Source organism: Panthera tigris, chromosome A3 (assembly GCF_018350195.1).
Source record: "Panthera tigris isolate Pti1 chromosome A3, P.tigris_Pti1_mat1.1, whole genome shotgun sequence".
Lineage (NCBI taxonomy): Eukaryota > Metazoa > Chordata > Mammalia > Carnivora > Felidae > Panthera > Panthera tigris.
The window spans coordinates 5568268-5586115 of NC_056662.1; the positions used below are offsets into that span (position 1 = coordinate 5568268).

Below are 17848 nucleotides of genomic sequence, written 5' to 3' on the forward strand. Positions count from 1 at the left end.
GACCTGAGCCGAAGTCGGACGCCCAACCGACAGAGCCCCCCAGGGGCCCCAGCAGTTGAAATTTCTAATCACAAATTTGTGGCCTAAACACTGGCAAAACTTTCTAGCCGCATGAGTGTTGGAGCGATAATGCAAAATTACCAGAGAAGGCACTAAGTAGGTGGGGGTTGTTCAAGCAGAAAAACTCATTTAAATGATCTAAAAGCGGTTGTTAGAACACGCTATTTTCCCACGACCTTCAAAGAACTATCTCCCCCGTGGAGTACACTTATCGTAACAGAAACCCCAGACACAGTATTTAAAACCGGCGATCCGAGAATCTAAGTCACAAAGGCATTACTGCCGAGTTCGAGCCCTGCATCAGGCTCTGTGCTGACAGCATGGAGCCTGCTTGGGATTCTCTCTCTCCCTCTCTGCCCCTTCCCCATTTGCACTCTCTCTCAATCTCTAATTAAACAATAAACTTAAAAAAAAAAAAAGAAAGAAACTATTTCTCCTCTGAGGCTTTGGAAACCCATCAGAGCCTTCTCCTCAAGACTGTCGTCTCCTGCGTTGTCTGTACAGAACCCCTTCCCCCCATCATCCAAATAAGTTTATGCGCAATCAGCAAACAAGAAAATTCCATTAAAATTGTATTCAAATCTTGAAAAAAGTGAAAACAAAATGGGATGATTCCCTGGAATGTTGTAAAACCATACCTTAAAAAAAAAAAAAACCAATCAACGTACGGCAGACTATCTGAATCACCCTCCGCTCCAAACTTGCATCGATTTTGGACCTAGCTGAAGACACCAACCAACTCCTTCTGGAGACCATCAAAATTATTCATTTCCATTAAAAAGAATTTATTGAGGTGAAATTCGCACACCAGGCAAGCCGCCCTTTTAAGCGAAAAGCCCGGCGGCGCACGGCGCGCTCCTGCCGGGTCCCTTTCTCCTTCGCTTTCCCCCGCCTTCTCCCGCCCGCCCTGAGATGTTGGGGAAAGAACTTGGTAAGGCCTGGAAGGTCTGGAGATCGGGAGAAGACGCCAGCTGGCCTGCAGCTCCCACTCCCGCCCGAGCCCAGCCCTCCCTCCCCTCCACGCTCCCACCAACCCCACCAACCCCACCGGCTCCGCTCTGCTTCCTTCTTGCCCCCTGTGTCTCCTCCCCGGTGCCCCTTCCTACCTCTCCCCTTCTGTTCCATGGACTTCCACGCCCCACCCTTGTCTGGGCTCCCTGCCATTCTCTGTCCCGCTCACCAGAACCTCCGGAGCCCCCCCCCCCCGGCCACGGGCTCCCCCACTACCCATCCACCGCCACTGCCCATCTACTCACTCCGTGCTTCCCAACTCCTCAGAGTTCTCCCTCCCTGGCACGCCCCCACCTTATCCACGCTCCTACCCCAAGTCTCTGCTCTGCCCCCCCCCCAGGTGGTCCCTCTACTCCCCCTTCCCATCCACCTGCCCCCGGGATCTCTCGGCACCCCCTACAGGTCCCGCCGGAGGTTCCCTCCTCGTGCATTCCCCCCCCCCCCAGGTGCCCCCACCACTCCCCTTTCCCATCCACCTGCCCCCGGGGTCTCTCGGCGCCCCCTGCAGGTCCCATTTCCCTCCCTCGTGCATTCCCCTCCCCCCATCTTAGTCCCTCCCCCACCCAGGTGCCCCCACTACTCTGCCCCTAGGGTCTCTCCGCGCCCCCTGCGGGTGCCCATATGCTTTCCCCCCTATCCGTCCCCCGTGTGCCCCTTGCAGGTGGCCCCCATTTCCGCTCCATATCTATCCGGGTCTCAGCTCCCCCTGAGGGTGCCCCTCCCCTTCCAACTCCCCCATGGTCCCTTGCATCATCCCTCTCCCCTGGCTCCGCCCCTTGCACGCTGAGCCCCTCTTTCCCGCCCAGCCCAGCGCCTGCGCGCTGCTGCATCGACCCTCGCATCCAAGCGGCCTGCGAGCTGCAGGCGGTAGCTGGCGGCACAAGGCTCGCGGCTGGCTCGAGGTGGAGGCCACCCCGCGTCTAGACGTGGTGGGCTTGGCGCCCAGGCCACGCCTCCCGGGTGAGGGGCCGCCCCTGGGGCTGGACGCCAGGCCCCTCCGGGACACAGGCTGGTGCCACGTGGGTGTGGGCGGGCGGGGCTGGGGAGGGGGGCCCCGGGCTAGGCGCGGAGGGCCGGCGTCGGGTGGGACCGGGAGTGGGGGCGCCCCGAACGCCCAGGGTGTGCGTGCCCGGGGCTGAAGCCTGCTCTGCCGAGATTGCGTGGGCTCCAGGCCCAAAGTCCAGGCGGCACAGACGGCGCTCGATCTGGACGTGCCACGTGGTGGAAAGTTTGCTCGGGCCCCCCCCCCTTGCACATGCATTTGCTGAAAGCCCACTCAGACCCGAGCTTTCTAGGCCTAGCGGCGTGCACGGCCCCGGACCCTGCTAAGCGCCCCCCACCCCCCTTTGCCAGGCCTGGAACGTGCATTTGCCAAAAGCCGACTTCGGGCCCGACCCCGTGGGTTCTAGAATCTTCTGGACTAATGCCGGCTTTAGCTTAAACCCTGTTTAGGCTCAGCCTCTTCCAGGCCTAGGCTGAATCAACTTAGCCCTGACTCGCAGGAGGCCAGGACCTTGGCATGCCTTGATCGAACCGCCCTGTGCCCTACCAAGACGGCTCGCTTCTTTCTTACACAGGCCACGTCACGATGGCAGGGACTGAGCTCTCCGTCCCTTCTGAGCAGTTTACCAAAATCAAAGAATGCGAGCTGATGCCGGCAAAAGCCCTGGAAGTGGTGCAGGAAGAGGGAGCGTGCAGAGGGAGGGAACACCTGGGCCCCGGAAATGTGGAGGCCCAGGGCACCTATGGGCTCCTCCAGGCCAAGATGCTAGAGGGGGAGCGGGAGCTGGTGCTCACCACGGAGGAGAGCGAGAAGCACATCGTGACCCTGCAGACGGTGCACTTTTCCTCCGAAGACGTGCAGCTACAGGACGTCGGCTGGCTGACACCGCAGGGCCGGGAAGGGGTGCAGGGGGCGGTCCGGCAGGCCAGCGGCGGGGAGCAGTCTCTGCTGTGGCTGGACGAGGGGTCCCAGCGGTGCGTGGCCATTAGCATCCAGGAAGACGCGTACACTTTGCAAGAGCTGGAGGTGATGCAGCTTCACGTTCTGGAGGGCAGTGTGGCCGCGGCCAGCGAAGACACCAAGTTTGTGGTGAGCTTGGCCGAAAGCACCGGGTCGGTCAAGGTACGGCCGGTTTTAATAAACAGACCCTGTACATAGAGGGAAAACTCCCAGCGGCTTTTCTTTTTTTGTGGTGGTTTTTTTAAAAGTGGCTCTTGGTGCGGTATTGGGTATGGACAAGCAGTTTAAAAATTGCACTTTAAAATTAAGCACGGTAAAAATAATGCCCTGGGAAGATCTCGGGAGACCTTATGTCCTTATGTTCTTTTCCTTCTTTTTCTTTTTTTGCTTTAATGTTTATTTTTGAGAGCGAGAGAGAGAATGTGGGGAGGGGCAGAGAGAGAGGGAGACACAGCATCCGAAGCAGGCTTCAGGCCCCCGAGCCGTCAGCACAGAACCCGATGCGGGGCTCGAACCCACGAACCGTGAGATCGTGACCTGAGCCGAAGCTGGGTCGGTCGCTCAATCGACTGAGCCACCCAGGTGCCCCCTTCGTGTTCTTTTCTAAGGGGTTAAAAAATCAGATTAGAATATTACAGGGTGCTGTGCCGGTGTTTTGTTTTGTTTTAAAATTGTGTGACATTTTCTTACCAAAACCCTTGGTGCTTAGTAGTTATGGCTTAAGCATTTTGGTAGCACTGAATAATCTGTGCTTCTTTAGTTTTTTGTGCTTTACGTATTCTGTGGTTTCATCCCGGCAAAGAGTTTTATCGATTGTCATCGAGAGTATGGTATTTGTGTGAATACTCATTTTTGTTTATCAGCTTGAGAAAGGTCAGGGGGAGGACCAGCCGTCTGCTGAAGGAGGGTTCCGCGCCCAGACCCAGGAGCAGTTCTTTCTCGTGGAAGCCAAGCCTGGAGACGAAGGAAGTGACGAAATTGTTCTGACAATTTCAAACTTAAACGTGGGAGAACAGGAAGACAGACCTGCCTCCGGTCAAGGCCGTGCTGAAAAAGCCAACTCTACAAACAATCAGAAAAAGGCAAAGGGTAGGCCGGTTCGCTTAGCGTAAGAGACCCTGCGTCCCAGGGGGGCTGTGCTTTTCCTTCAGGGGAACGGGATGGGGGTTGAAATTTTATGGGGTCGCCTTTCGGTTGGCTTCCGAAATGTCAGGAAACGGCAGAAAGTTGAAGCTAATGGTCTGTATGGGGAATCGAACCCCAAAGAGCTTTGTGTCTCGGACAGAAATGTTCTAAAGGCACTGTAAAAATAATTCTGCCAAGTGCTGCGTGAGAACAGAGAAGGTGGGCCCTGATCTGCCCCTAGTTTGCAGCCGGCGGGTGGAAGCAGGGGAAGGCGGGGGCAGGGGAATGCAGGGCTGATGGAGGTGAGGGCGAGGGCCTGGGGGCCGGGAGAAGGGGTGATGTCCACAAGGCAGCAGAGCATCTGATGTTAGGCGAGGCTCAGGGAGAGGACTCAGAAACCATTAAGACGGGATCGCCATTCCAGGCGGCAGGAGATGGCCCGTGGGGGTAGCTCCAGAAGTATGTGCCTTCGTAAAGTGGACGGCTCCCGGAGAGCCCCACGGTGGGTGCCCAAAGAGGGTGATGAGGCCAGGTTAAGAAGGACCTTGAAGCTCTCTTAGAGTCACGTTAAAACCCAGGTTGCCTGGCGGCCGCCCACAAAATAAATTGACCCTCAAAAATTGTTGAGCTTTTTAGAAAATACCAGGGTCTCGCTTACTTAAATCAAGAGAGTTGGTCCCTCAAATCTCAGTTTCTAGCTCGTTTCTGCAAAGTCAAATCTGGCAACGCTCGGCTGTTTCCTCTCAGCCGCAGGTGGCCGGGGTGGGGAGGTGACTCAGTTTCAAAAGTCACTTAACCTGATCTTAACCTGTGGGTAGAAGCATTCATTTGGGTTTATCGCCTCTGGCCCCAGCAGGGGGTTGAGTCTGCAACCTTTGCTATGATGTGTGTCCCCGTATATAGCGTATATAGCGTTTCTCCTGTACTTAAAGCAGGAGATTGTACCCCCAAATTCCCAATTCCTAGCTCGCTTTATCTTTAATATGTTCACAATTTTGTGCAGCCCTCACCACTAATTCCAGGCTATTTTCATCCCCCAAAGTATTCCCACGTAGCATCGGGACGTTCTGGACATTTCCCTTACATGGACTCATGCACCTAAAACACGTGCCCTTTTGTGTCTGGGTGTCTTCCCTTGGCCTGATGTTTGCAAGCTTCGCCCACGTTGTAGCATTTGTCGGGGCTTTGTTCCTTCATTCCTGAGTCGCACTGCGTCGCGGGTACAGCCTATTTTGTTCCCATCCGCCCACCCGTCGCCAGAGTGCCGCCGTGAACATTCGCGCACAGGCTTTTGTTGGAATGCTTTCTCTCTGTTCTTTCGGTTGCAACTCACGGTTGCAGCTGCCCCGATTTACAATCCCACCAGCGGTGTCAGGGGGTTCCAGTGTCTCCACGTCCTTGCTGACACTTAACTTCCCGTCTTGAAACCAAGGTACCCATCCTAGCGGATGTAAAGAGTTATCTCATCGTGGTTTTGATTTGCATTTTCCTGGCGCCTGATGATGTCGCATGTATTTTGATGTGCTTATTGGCCACTCGTAGGTCTTCTTCGGAGGAATGTCTGTTGAAATCTTTTATTTTTTAATTGGCGCCTGTATTCGTTTCCTGGTGCCTGCCGTAACAGAATACCGCAAGCTGGGTGCCGTAAACGACAAAAATGGATTCTCTCGTGGTCCCAAAGGCTGGAAACCTGAGATCGAGATCATGCTGTTGGAAGGTTCTAGGAAAGAACATGTTCTGTGCCTTTTTCTTAGCGTCTGGCCGTTGTCACAATCACGACATTTTTTGGCTTACGGATATATCACTGGTGTCTGCCCATGTTGTCACGTAAAACTCTCCTTCCCTGTGTGTGTCTCTCTCTCTCTGTTTCTTCTGTTCTCACTCGGGTACCAATCATGCTGGATTAGGACCCACCCTCATCCGGCATGATCATCTAAACGTGATGACATCTACAAAGGTCCTATTTGCAGGTAAGGTCACAGTTACAGACATTTGCCGTTAGGATTTCAGTGTATCTTTTTGGGGAACGCAGGTCAACCCATGAACCTTCTATTCCAAGTTTATTGGGTGTTGTTGGAATTCGTAAAGTGCTTTTTTCTGAAGCTGTTGAGATGACCGCGTTTTCCTTCCCCTTCCTTTTGTGAATATGGTGTGTTGCACTGCTTGGTTTCCATACGTCCCACCACCCTTCCATTCCTGGGATAAATTCCACTTGGTCCTGGTGCACAATCCTTTTAATAAGCTACTACTGGGTTTGGTTTATTGGAATTCTACTGAAGATTTGAAGATTGGTGTCTTTGGTGTCTGAGTAATGCTGGCCTCATGGAAGGGTCCTACTTTTTTGTGCCTGAACTTTGAAAAAGGATTGATGTTAATTCCTTTTTTTTTTTTTTACATTTTATTTATTTTTGATAGAGACAGAGCACGAGTGGGGGAGGGGCAGAGAGAGACGAAGACAGAGAATCGGAAGCAGGCTCCGGGCTCCGAGCTGTCGGCACAGAGCCCGACGCGGGGCTCGAACTCACGAACCGCGAGATCGTGACCTGAGCCGAAGTCGGACGCTTAAGCGACTGAGCCACCCAGGCGCCCCAGGATTGATGTTAATTCTTTAAGCACCTGGTAGAATTCTCCAGTAAATCCCTCTGGTCCTAGGGATTTCTTTGTGGGTAGTTTTTTTGATGAATGACTCAATCTCTTTGTTTGCTATAGCGCTATTCCGATTTTCTGTTTCTTCTGGAGCCAGTTATGGTGGCTTGTGTGTTTCTAAGAATTTTCCATTTTCTCTGGGTTATCTGGTTTGCTGGCAGACAGTGGCTCGCAGTATTCTCTTATAAGCTCTGTCCCTCTGTGCAGTTGGTAGTAATGTCCCCACTTTCCCTTCCTGCTTTTGCTTATTTGACTTGTCTCACTTGTTTCCCAGTTGCAAGTCCGGGTAAAGGTTTGTCAGTGGTGATCTTTTCAAAGAACCTATTTTTGCTTTCATCAGTTCTGTTGTTTTTCTGTCTTCGATCTCATTTATCTCCACTCCAGTCTTCATGATTTCCTTCCTTCTGCTAGCTTTGGGTTTAGATTTCTCTTACTTTTCTAGTTCCTCAGGATGTAAAGTTAGGTTATTGACCCGAAATGCTTTTTCTTTTTTCACGTAGGTGTCTACAGCTAAAACTTCTCCTCCGAGCACTGCTTTCGCTACATGCTATAAGCTTTGGTGTGCTGTGTGTCACTTCCATTCAGCTCAGAGCATTTCGCAGTGGCTTTGTGATGTCTTCTTTGACCCATCGGTCACCTGTGAGCGTGCTGTTTAATTTCCACACGTGTGAATTTTCCAAGCTTCCTTCTGTTACCGATTGCCACTTTAGTGCCATCACGGGCAGAGAGCATATGATTTCTATATTTTTAAATTTGTTGACGCTCGTTTTGTGGCCTGACACGTGGCTTTTCCTGAGGAAGTTTCCGTTTGCACGTGAGGAGAATAATGTCCACCGTGCTGGTGTTGAGTGGTGTTCTGTAGATGTCTGTTACGTCTGTTTGGTTGATGGCGGGGGGTCTTCTGTTTCCTTGCTGATCCTCTCCATTGTTGAAAGTAGGGTGTTGGAATCTCCAAGCGCCTCTCTCCACCTTCACTTCTGTCAATTTTTGCTTCAAGTATTTTGGGACTGTGTCATGGGGCGCGTATATGTTTGTAACTGTCCTACCTTTGTGATAGATCGAGTCTGTTATCGTTATGTAACGTCCTTAATTGTCTCTCGGAACACTATTTGCCTTAAGTCTGTTTTGTCTATTGCTAGAGTTGCCTCAGCTCTTCTGGTCACCGTTTGCATGGAACGTCTCCTGTTGGGTTACCATGTTACGCGTAAGAAAAAAAACAGAAAAAGGATGTACCGAGTGACTTTGATGTGTTTCAGTGGAATTTCAACATCGAAACGAAAGAGTTTTCCAAATACACGGACTCTGTGTCTTCTTCCTGCAGAAGCAAAACGACCCTTCTGCTGTGATAGCTGCGTGTTCACCTCTTCTAGAATTTCGAGTTTTAATCGTCATATGAAAACTCACAGCACCGAAAAGCCCCACATGTGCCACCTGTGCCTGAAAGCTTTCCGCACGGTCACTCTTCTGCGGAATCACATCAACACTCACACAGGTAAACCAGGGGAGAAGAATTATTTCCCACGAAGGATGCGTGTTTAAGGTTTACGTACGAATGCGAATCCACCTATCTGCACTTGAGAGTAACGTGTCTGTTTCGACCCCTTTGGTTTTGTCTTCTTCGATTGTGCTTAAAAACATCGAGTGTTACGAAGATTTTCTTCTCACACGTGTCTGGGGGTAGTTAGGGTTTACAGGACCTCTTCTTCATTGTTAGAGCGTTTTGAAACGGAGTCTGATTGATAGGTTATAAATCCCTAGGGATATTTGTGGCGAAGTCTTATCTGAAAAGGCTGAACTTGTGATTTTACAGGAACCAGGCCCTACAAGTGCGGTGACTGTGTCATGGCATTTGTCACCAGTGGAGAACTTGTCCGACACAGACGTTATAAACACACTCACGAGAAACCCTTTAAATGTTCCATCTGCAAGTATGCCAGTGTGGAAGTAAGTCCGTCCTTGTCCGTAGGGCTTTGTGGCGTTCTTTCTAACTTGACACGGGGCGCCTGAGTGGCTCAGTTGGTTAAGTGTCCGACTTCAGCTCAGCTCACGATCTCATGGTTTGTGAGTTCAAGCCCCACGTCGGGCTCTCTGCTGACAGAGTTTGGAGCCTGCTTCAAAGCCTCTGTCTCCCTTTCTCTCTCTCTGCCCCTCCCCTGCTCACACTCTGTGTCTCTCTCAAAAATAAACATCAGACAAGAAATTTAAAAAGTTGACGCAAAAGTTAAGTCACACTAACAGAATCTCTTACAAAATAGGTTTCGCTAAAGGTATTATTCGTAGGAAATCTATGTGGGAAATGATACTCGTTTTTATTTTATACGTTTAAAATAGAAAATTGGATTTTTTTTTTTTTTGATTACCAACTCGTGAAAGCAACATGAAAGGTGTACGAATTACAAATACAGTCACTTCTACTTGGGAAATAATTCTCGAGTGTGTTAAGTTCTGTCCGGTGTTCTGTGGAGTGTAGTCCGTTCTACAAAATCAAAATGTATTTGCTCTGACATAGAACACAGATTCAGTGTGGGTTTTTGCTGCAATTTTGGACCTTACCTCCGGGGCCCCTGGTCAGATATAAAGCGACTTGTGTGAGCATTCAGACACGGCCCGTTTCCTGTCTTAATTACAGACAGACCACCTTTCTCAGATTTCCAATTATGTGTCGTGTTCCTTTGAATTCTCTCGTATTTATACCTTCTGGCAGGCCTAGCTGCACCCTAAATGAAATGACAGAAGAATGTGACACTTCCTTTCCAGCGTCAGGTCTCTGCGGTCACCGTTTAAGGACTCGGCCCTCTGTCCTGAGTCTGAGCCCAGTTGGGAAGGGATCACACACACGAAAGGAACGGAGTTAAAGGGGAGGCCTCAAGTTTAAATACAGTCATGGCGCAACCGTGTTTCATCAACTAGGAAAGTTGGCGCTCGGGGTCAGGATTTGGTTCAGGAATTCTTTTCCCCCCACTGTTACTATTTTTAAAAATGATTTGCCATCGGAGTTAAAGGTGGTGGCTGCGTGTGGAAACCCCGAGAGGAGGTTTCAGAACTCAAAGCCGCCTGAGGACCCGAGGCCCGGAGTGGCCCCATCGTTGGTGTCCTTCTGGCTCTCCGAGCAAGCTCGTGTGTTGGCAGAGGCCCTTCTCGGGGGTGGGCAGTCCGCGTGCAGCCCGAGGGCTGGTCGGCCTCGACAGAGGGACCCCCCAGCCGCTGCCATCACCCCTTTTGTATGGTTTCCAAGCCTTTCCCTGCTGCTCGGTTCTGAGCGGGGAGCCGCCTGGGCCCCCCTCACCATCCCTTGACGCTTGGGCCACCAGGAAGGTACCGGAGCCGTAGGCAGATCACAGCGCTCCTGACACCTTGTCAACGCGCCTTGTCCCCTCCTCCCTTTGCAGCCACGGGGGACATCTGTCACAGCGCCTTCGCTCCCTCTCACCGCTCCCCAAACTTTTTGTGCTGTTGTTGCTAAAACTTCTCGCTTTGCCTTCTAATATACCCAAAGACGTCCACTTTTCTTCTAAAAATCCAAGCTGCATTTTTCGGTTTGGGCCTTGTTTTCCGTCCCAAGTCTTCTGTTGTTCTTGAATGTTCTCCAGGCTTCCGTGTGCTTATCCCGTACTGGGGAGCCAGACCCGAGCGCAGCCTTCCTGGGATGGCGCTCAGGGCTGACGCGGGCTTTCTGACCTCCGTCGCCCGAGTGTGGCTGATGGGGCCGTGTCCGCTAAAGGCAGATACGGGCCTGCCGTGAGCACACGCAGAAAAAGAGCAGTTCTAGAAGGTGCTCAGTCAGGCCAAAAATGATCAGATGGGAGGGAGTGTGTGGTTTGCCTTTTAACTGATTGCCTGGGATATGTAGTTAATCAAATTAGAATTTGTTTCCTTTTACTTCCAAGTTTCATCTTATAAACAAATCACTGACACACAGAACCTGCCCTTGATAGAAAGCAAGGCCTCCCTTGGTCCACGTGCCATGGGGGTCCATAGAACTGTGAACTCGAAGGGCCCGTAGGGAAACGTCCCATCAAAGACCTGATGCCTCGAGCTTCCTGCTTTATTCACGCAGACAGATGTTTTCTGCCCTGTGTGCACCGCAGCCTGAGCTAAACTTTACAGCGATCGGATGCATGTTGCCTTGGAAATGCAAATAAAATCCTGTATGGCTCTGAGCCGCTAGAGTTCAGTTTGTAAAAGTGAAGTTGAACCTGAGAGTCTCTCGAAATGACTGCTCGTTATCCACAAAGGATCACACACACACACACACACACACACACACACACATACACACACACACAATCAAATGAGAAACTTTGTCCACGACAGAAAATAAAAATAACGACCGGTTCATGTTTTTCAGTGTGTGAAATATGCTCTGAGGTTAAACGCAGGCCGATTTCTGTATCTTTTATAACTCTGATTAGTTGAAGACTCTACTGCTTTTTATTATTTCTTTTTGTTCTTTTTAATGTTTATTGTTGAGAGAGAGAGAGAGAGAGAGAGAGACAGAGTGCGAGCAGGGGAGGGGCAGAGAGAGGGAGACACAGAACCCGAAGCGGGCTCCAGGCTCTGAGCCATCCGCACAGAGCCCGACGTGGGGCTCGAACCCATGAACCCGCGAGATCGTGGGCTGAGCCGCAGTCGAACGCTTGGCCGACTGAGCCACCGCCCAGAGGTTTCGGGGGCACCAGCGGCCTTTCCTCTGTTCACCAGGCGAGCAAGCTAAAGCGACACACCCGCTCGCACACGGGGGAGCGTCCCTTCCAGTGCAGCCTGTGCAGCTACGCCAGCAAAGACACCTACAAGCTGAAGCGACACATGAGGACACACTCAGGTGAGGACGGGCCCCGCGGGCGGCCCAGGAGGCTCGGCCGGTGCCCTGTCTCCCCGCCACCCAGTTAGAGCTCGGGCGGCAGAGTGAATTTCTTTGTGCTTTTCCCACACGGGGATCTGGATCCGCACGTCTGCGCCTGTTTGGCGCGGAGGGAGGCCACGTGAGTACGGTGCTGGGACCCCGAGGGGCCAAGTAGGACGCCGTCCAGTGCCTGCTGGCGAGGTTTGTCGGGGAGCTCAAAGTCACATGCTTAACTGACCCTTCAGGGTTTTTTTTAAAGTTCATTTTATTTTGAGGGAGAGATGGAGAGTGAGAGAGTAAGCAGGGGAGGGGCAGAGAGAGAGGGAGACACAGAATCCGCAGCAGGTTCCAGGCTCCGAGCTGTCAGCACCGAGCCCGACACGGGGCTTGAACGCGCGGACTGCGGTATCGTGACCTGAGCCGAAGTCGGACGCTTAACCGTCTGAGCCACCCGAGGCACCCTGGGGACCCTTCAGTTTTAAGGCAAAACGTAAAGTGTGCTGGTTTCGTGCTTCGTAATGCCCTTCACCTTCGTGCCTCGTAATGCCCTTCACCTGTTGGCCCGTCCCTCGCCTGCCCCACCCCCCGCCCCGTCCTGTGGAAATTACCAGTTCTCTGTATTTATGAGTCTGTTTCTGTCTGTTTTGTTCCAAAGATCCCGCATATAAGTGACAACGTAGGTATTTGTCGTTCTCCATCTGCCTCTTTCACGGAGGCCGACGCCCCCTAAGTCCGTCCATGTTGTTGGAAATGGCAAGATTTCATTCTTGTTTTGCGGCTGAACGATACTCCGTTGTGTATTTACCACATCTTCTGTAGCCATCCATCTGTCGGACCCTGGGGCTGCTTCCGTATCTCGGTGTTTGTAAATAATGCTGCAGTAAACGTACGGGGGCACGTGTCTTTGCGAATTACTGTTTTCCTTTTCTTCGCATAAATCCCCAGAAGTGGCATTCGTGGATTGTGTGGTATTTCTAGTACTCGCTTTGTGGGGTTTTTTTTTGTCTGTTTGCTTGTTTGTTTGTCTTTTTGGTACGAAGAATACGTTTCCGTGGACATCTCGGTTCTTGATGCCACGGCAGGAACCGGATAGCTAAGTGACGAGTCAGCCGCCAGATGTTAGGAGAGCCGCCCGTCTGGGCCACTGTCCACACAGCCCTACTCGACCCAACGCTGTCTGTCCGGGCTTGATTTAGGAACCCGGCACAAACTGTGGGGCTGAACGGTTGAGGGAAGGGTGGAGAAAGGAGCCCCGGGGACAGCAGAAAAGCTTTCGGCTCCCAAGACCTTTGGGGAGGTTCAGGGCCTGCTGGGCGAAGCCGCCGTGCAGAGGGTCACTTTTGTCATCCGTGTCACAGGTGAGAAGCCCTACGAATGCCACGTGTGCCACACACGCTTCACGCAGAGCGGCACCATGAAAATACACGTTCTGCAGAAGCACAGCAAGAATGTCCCCAAGTACCAGTGTCCGCACTGTGCCACCGTCATCGCAAGGAAGAGCGACCTGCGTGAGTGTCTGGCTTAATGAGCTTCCTTTAACTACGGTATTTGCGGGCTCCTTGGAGGCGCGTCCTGGACCCTGGAGCCCTGGGCCTGGTTACAGGGAGGCAGCTGGGCTGCAGGACCTACTCCGGAAGAGGGAGTTTTTTTCCCCCAGCGGTCCTGTGGCGCCATCTAGTGGCGAGACTGAAGAGGTGCGGTTTCATGGCTCGGCTCGGAGCGCTGGCTGAGGGCCCGTTCCGTTGCAGGTACACCCGATGACAGTCACAGGTATTTCAGGCCCTGCAGCACTGTCACAGGTCTTGTTTCATCCCACCCTAGGCCTCCTTCTACAGATGAAGCAGATGATGAAGGAGCCTAGAGACATAGAGTGATCTGTCCCCAAGTCCCCCGAGTCCGGAGGTGCAGGGACTCGTTATAGGTTCTGACTCGTTATAGGTTCTGACTCTGTTAATGTCCCCACCAGTGACGCTCCGCAGACTTTTCTTAGGCTCTTGCCGTAATCCTCTAAAGTTCTGGCGGCCGAAGTGGCAAAAGTGAGGACCAAAACCAGTCCTCCCCTTAAGGAACTCCCTTCAGCAAAGGAGGCCAGCCAGGGCCTGAAATCCTTTATTGTGACACGGTTACGTCTCCTTCGTGGCACAAAACACCACAGAGCAAGAACAGAACCCGCCGTGAGTGACTCCGAATGCCAGGGTTAGGACTCGGGGTTTTACCCTGCCCGCAGGGAAAACCAGGCGTATTCAGCAGTGGGGTCGTGGTGGGCACGGCCGTCAGCGAATGAGCATCCCTGCTTTGTCTCGGGGCCCCTGGGCTTCCCATTTTCCGTGAACTTACTTCTCTTTCCAAAGTACGTAACGCTGTGATGCTCAAAACATGTTAGCAGACGTACAAGTCGCCGGTTTGCCCGGAGAAAACCCTGGAGACGGACGAGGTGCATCGTTTGGAAAACATTTCTGAAAGGGTGACGATGTGTAATGAAGCTTTAAAATTTTTCTTTGAAGTTTTTTTTACATTTTATTAATTTTTGAGAAAGAGAAAGCACGGGGGGGACAGACAGAGAGACAGAATCCGAAGCAGGTTCCAGGCTCTGAGCTGTCAGCACAGAGCCCGATGCGGGGCTTGAACCCACGAACCGCGAGATCATGACCTGAGCTGAAGTCGGACGCTCAACCGACTGAGCCACCCAGGTACCCCATGAAGCTTTAACTTTTAAAAATCTAGAACATTCTGTCAACGTTACTGGAGTTACCGGCATGCCACAAAACACAGCCCAGTGGAACTTTGTAGGGCACGAGGGTCACAAGCCTATTGCCGAGAAAGGAAACAAGTCTCTGACAGCTCAACGGAGTGATGTAGGTTACATCGCCTTTCAGCAGGTGGCCCTCCCCATGTACCCCTGTAAGATGCTTTGTGAGCGAGTGAAGTCTCCCTTCCTGCCGCCGTGGGAGAAATCAGACTCTTACATGCCTGAGACAGCACGACTAGGGTGTACCCCCGCCAGCTGTCCCTTTTTGCTTGGCCTCTTACACAAAGGATCACAAACCACCGTGCTTCAGACTCCATTCAGCAGAAATTATTCCAGAGCGTGTCCAATCAGACCTTACCGCGAGTCCTGCATGCGTTAGGACAGAGGAAAAAACAGGGCATTGACTCTTAACACGACACTTGGACTTTTTTTTTTGTTTTTCAGTTAAAATCCAGAGGTCGTGTCTTTGTCATGTAAAACCACCGTAAGGTTATCCTAAAAACCTGCCCACGCCTCGCTGATAAGGTTCTCAAGGCGCTTTGTTAAATGAACACAATAGGTGGGACGTGCCGTGCCTTAAGTGACATTGAAATCCACGTCAAAAGAGTAATTCCTGGGCTTGGCAGCCTGTGGTTCCTTCTGAGCAGTGCTGCACAGCACCCAGCAGGGAATGACTTCGTTCCCTGAGAGACACTTGGCAATATCTGGAGGCATTTTGGTTGTCACAGCTGGGGAGGAAAGGAATCTTACTGGAATCTAAATATTCTCAGTGCCCAGGACACGCCCGCCCTCCCCCCCCCCGCCCCGCCCACCCCACCAGGAAGAAACCAGCTCCATAGCGCTGAGGTCTAGAAGCCCTGACTCAGAGGGGAGGGGAGAGTAGCTGACCGAACACCGTTCTGCCTTGTAACGTTCTGTAACTGTTCTAGGTGTCCATTTGCGCAACCTGCATACTTACAAAGCCATGGAAATGAAGTGCCGTTACTGTACCGCGGTCTTCCACGAACGCTATGCCCTCGTTCAGCACCAGAAAACCCATAAAAACGAGAAAAGGTTCAAGTGTCAATACTGCTCTTATGCCTGCAAGCAGGTACTCGGTTTCAGCCAGTTTGGGGAGGCGGTGGGAGGCAGTGGCGTATGGAGGGAGGGAGGGTTGGGGTTCCCCATCGCTTTGAAAATCGTGAAAAAAAAAAAGATCATGCTTTGGTGAAAGAGACGGTTCAGAATAACCCGAAAGCAGCCGTGAGCCAATACTTGAAAGCAGCACTTCGTCAAAGTGTGGTTTACAGACCCCTGGAGGTCCCTGCGGCCAGTCGGGGCCGTAAGATCAAAGTTCTTGTCATTAGATGACTGATTCACGCCGATACATTATTTGCCCTTTTCACCGTGTTGACATCGGCCGTGAAGGCGCCACAGCAGCAGAGGTGACTGAGAACAAGCAGAGCAGTCACCCCAGGCTGGTCTGGCGTCTGCTGTGTTCTTCACCTTCATGCACAGCCGCAAAAGTGAAGGGTGGTTTTACTTAAGAATGTCCTTGATAGAGAGTAACAGTTCTCAACTTCATTCAGGCTTGACCCAGGATACTCATCTTTTTTTTTTCTTTTTTTGATGTTTATTTATTTTTGAGGGAGAGAGAGAGAGTGTGAGTGGGTGGGGGCAGAGAGAGAGGGAGACACAGAATCCAAAGCAGGCTCCAGGCTCCCAGCTGTCAGCACAGAGCCCAACACGGGGCTCGAACTCATGAACCTGAGATCATGACCTGAGCCGAAGTTGGATGCTTAACTGACTGAGCCACCCAGGTGCCCCTAGTTACTCATCTTTGAATAACAGAGCCCCTGTGCTGTCTTCCAAAGCACAGCACCTGTCTGCAGGGAATCACCTGTGGCATTGTGTGAGTTGCCAGCCCAACTAGCCACTTTTTTCGTGAACTGCTGTTTTCACTTGGGAGAACAAGGGATAGGCAAACTCTCCTGCTTCAGTCATTGGACATTTGGCAACATGCAGTGTCTTTTTCTTGAAAGTAAATGAAGTGAGGGGCGCCTGGGTGGCTCAGTCGGTTGAGCGTCCGACTTCGGCTCAGGTCATGATCTCACAGTCTGTGAGTTCGAGCCCCACGTCAGGCTCTGTGCTGACAGCTCGGAGCCTGGAGCCTGCTTCGGATTCTGTTGTCTCCCTCTCTCTCTGCCCCTCCCCCGCTCATACGCGCACGCTCTCTCTCTCTGTCTCTCTGTCAAAAATAAATAAACATTAAAAAAAAAAAGTAAATGAAGTGAGTCCGTCACTTCAAGGAAAATGTGGTTGCCAGAGATACAATCTCATCTGTCGGGAGGAAATTACAATTAGAAATCTGTACATCCACCACCATGAGCTTGACAAGCTTTCTGACACTTGAAGACTTCTCTAATGAGATGGGAGTGATTTTAAGAAAGCATTTTTTTATGTAGTGGAGTGAAGTGTGACAACGTTTAGAAGCCCTCCATAACTCGGTAAACTGATACTTTTCCAAATGACCAGTCTGTTATTTTAGAAAATCATGCATAGATAGAAAATTCACTCAAAGTATAAGATCAATGGATTTTCATGTAATGGACCCTCTTCCCCACATGTCTTTCCTCTCACCCTCCCTCCCAGGACAGCAGCGCTCAGTCCCATGTTGAAAGTCAAGGTCCCACCAGGGCCACACTGTCCTGGAAGGGGGGTGGAGTCAAGACAGGTGAGAAGGGGCGCCTGGGTGGCTCAGTCGGTTAAGCGTCCGACTTCGCTCAGGTCACGATCTCACAGTCCGTGAGTTCGAGCCCCGCGTCGGGCTCTGGGCTGATGGCTCAGAGCCTGGAGCCTGCTTCCGATTCTGTGTCTCCCTCTCTCTCTGCCCCTCCCCCGTTCATGCTCTGTCTCTCTCTGTCTCAAAAATAAATAAACGTTAAAAAAAAAAAAAAAGTCTTTAAAGACAGGTGGGAAGAGAGCACCCCCAAGAGAAAACCTTGTAGAAATATAGTTTGGTTATGAACAGTAACATAGAAGTGGGTGTGTGTTTCCTCTGCATGGTCATAGCATTTTAAATAAAACAAATAAAATGGGTACTTTCACTTGACTTTATACATATTTTTGTCATGCTTCTCCAAAATTTTTTAAAGCTTATTTATTTGAGAGAGAGAAAGAGAGAGAACAGGGGAGGGGCAGAGAGAGAGGGAGAGAGAGAATCCCAAGCAGGCTCCACACTAAGTGCAGAGCCTGACACGGGGCTTGAACTCACGAACGGTGTCATCATGACCTGAGCGGAAACCAAGAGTCAGATGCTTAACCGACTGAGCCATCCAGGTTCCCTGGCTTCTCCAGGTTATTTACTTGTGTCAATCTTAGTTAAAATTCCTAATTATTTCTTTGCTAAGAGCAGTTATTATCAGCTTTATGCTTTTAAATGGATATTAAGGTTTGTCCTAATATTTATCAG

General features: G+C 51.4%; 1 protein-coding gene across 2 annotated transcripts in view; it reads left to right on the forward strand.

Moving 5' to 3' along the window:
- The first annotated feature begins 1831 nt into the window (after positions 1 to 1831).
- The window catches only part of CTCFL (CCCTC-binding factor like), a 30275-nt gene continuing 14258 nt past the window's right edge, over positions 1832 to 17848 (forward strand). The window contains exons 1-8 of one of the 2 annotated variants that reach the window (XM_042980089.1): positions 1832 to 2031; positions 2649 to 3196; positions 3898 to 4123; positions 8127 to 8297; positions 8616 to 8749; positions 11507 to 11627; positions 13007 to 13156; positions 15327 to 15487. In XM_042980089.1, the coding sequence (XP_042836023.1) occupies positions 2660 to 3196; positions 3898 to 4123; positions 8127 to 8297; positions 8616 to 8749; positions 11507 to 11627; positions 13007 to 13156; positions 15327 to 15487 (1500 nt within the window). In that variant the 5' untranslated portion in view covers positions 1832 to 2031; positions 2649 to 2659. Of the gene's footprint in view, positions 2032 to 2057; positions 2091 to 2648; positions 3197 to 3897; positions 4124 to 8126; positions 8298 to 8615; positions 8750 to 11506; positions 11628 to 13006; positions 13157 to 15326; positions 15488 to 17848 lie in introns of those variants that run through there. The other variant, XM_042980090.1, reaches the window with a different exon arrangement.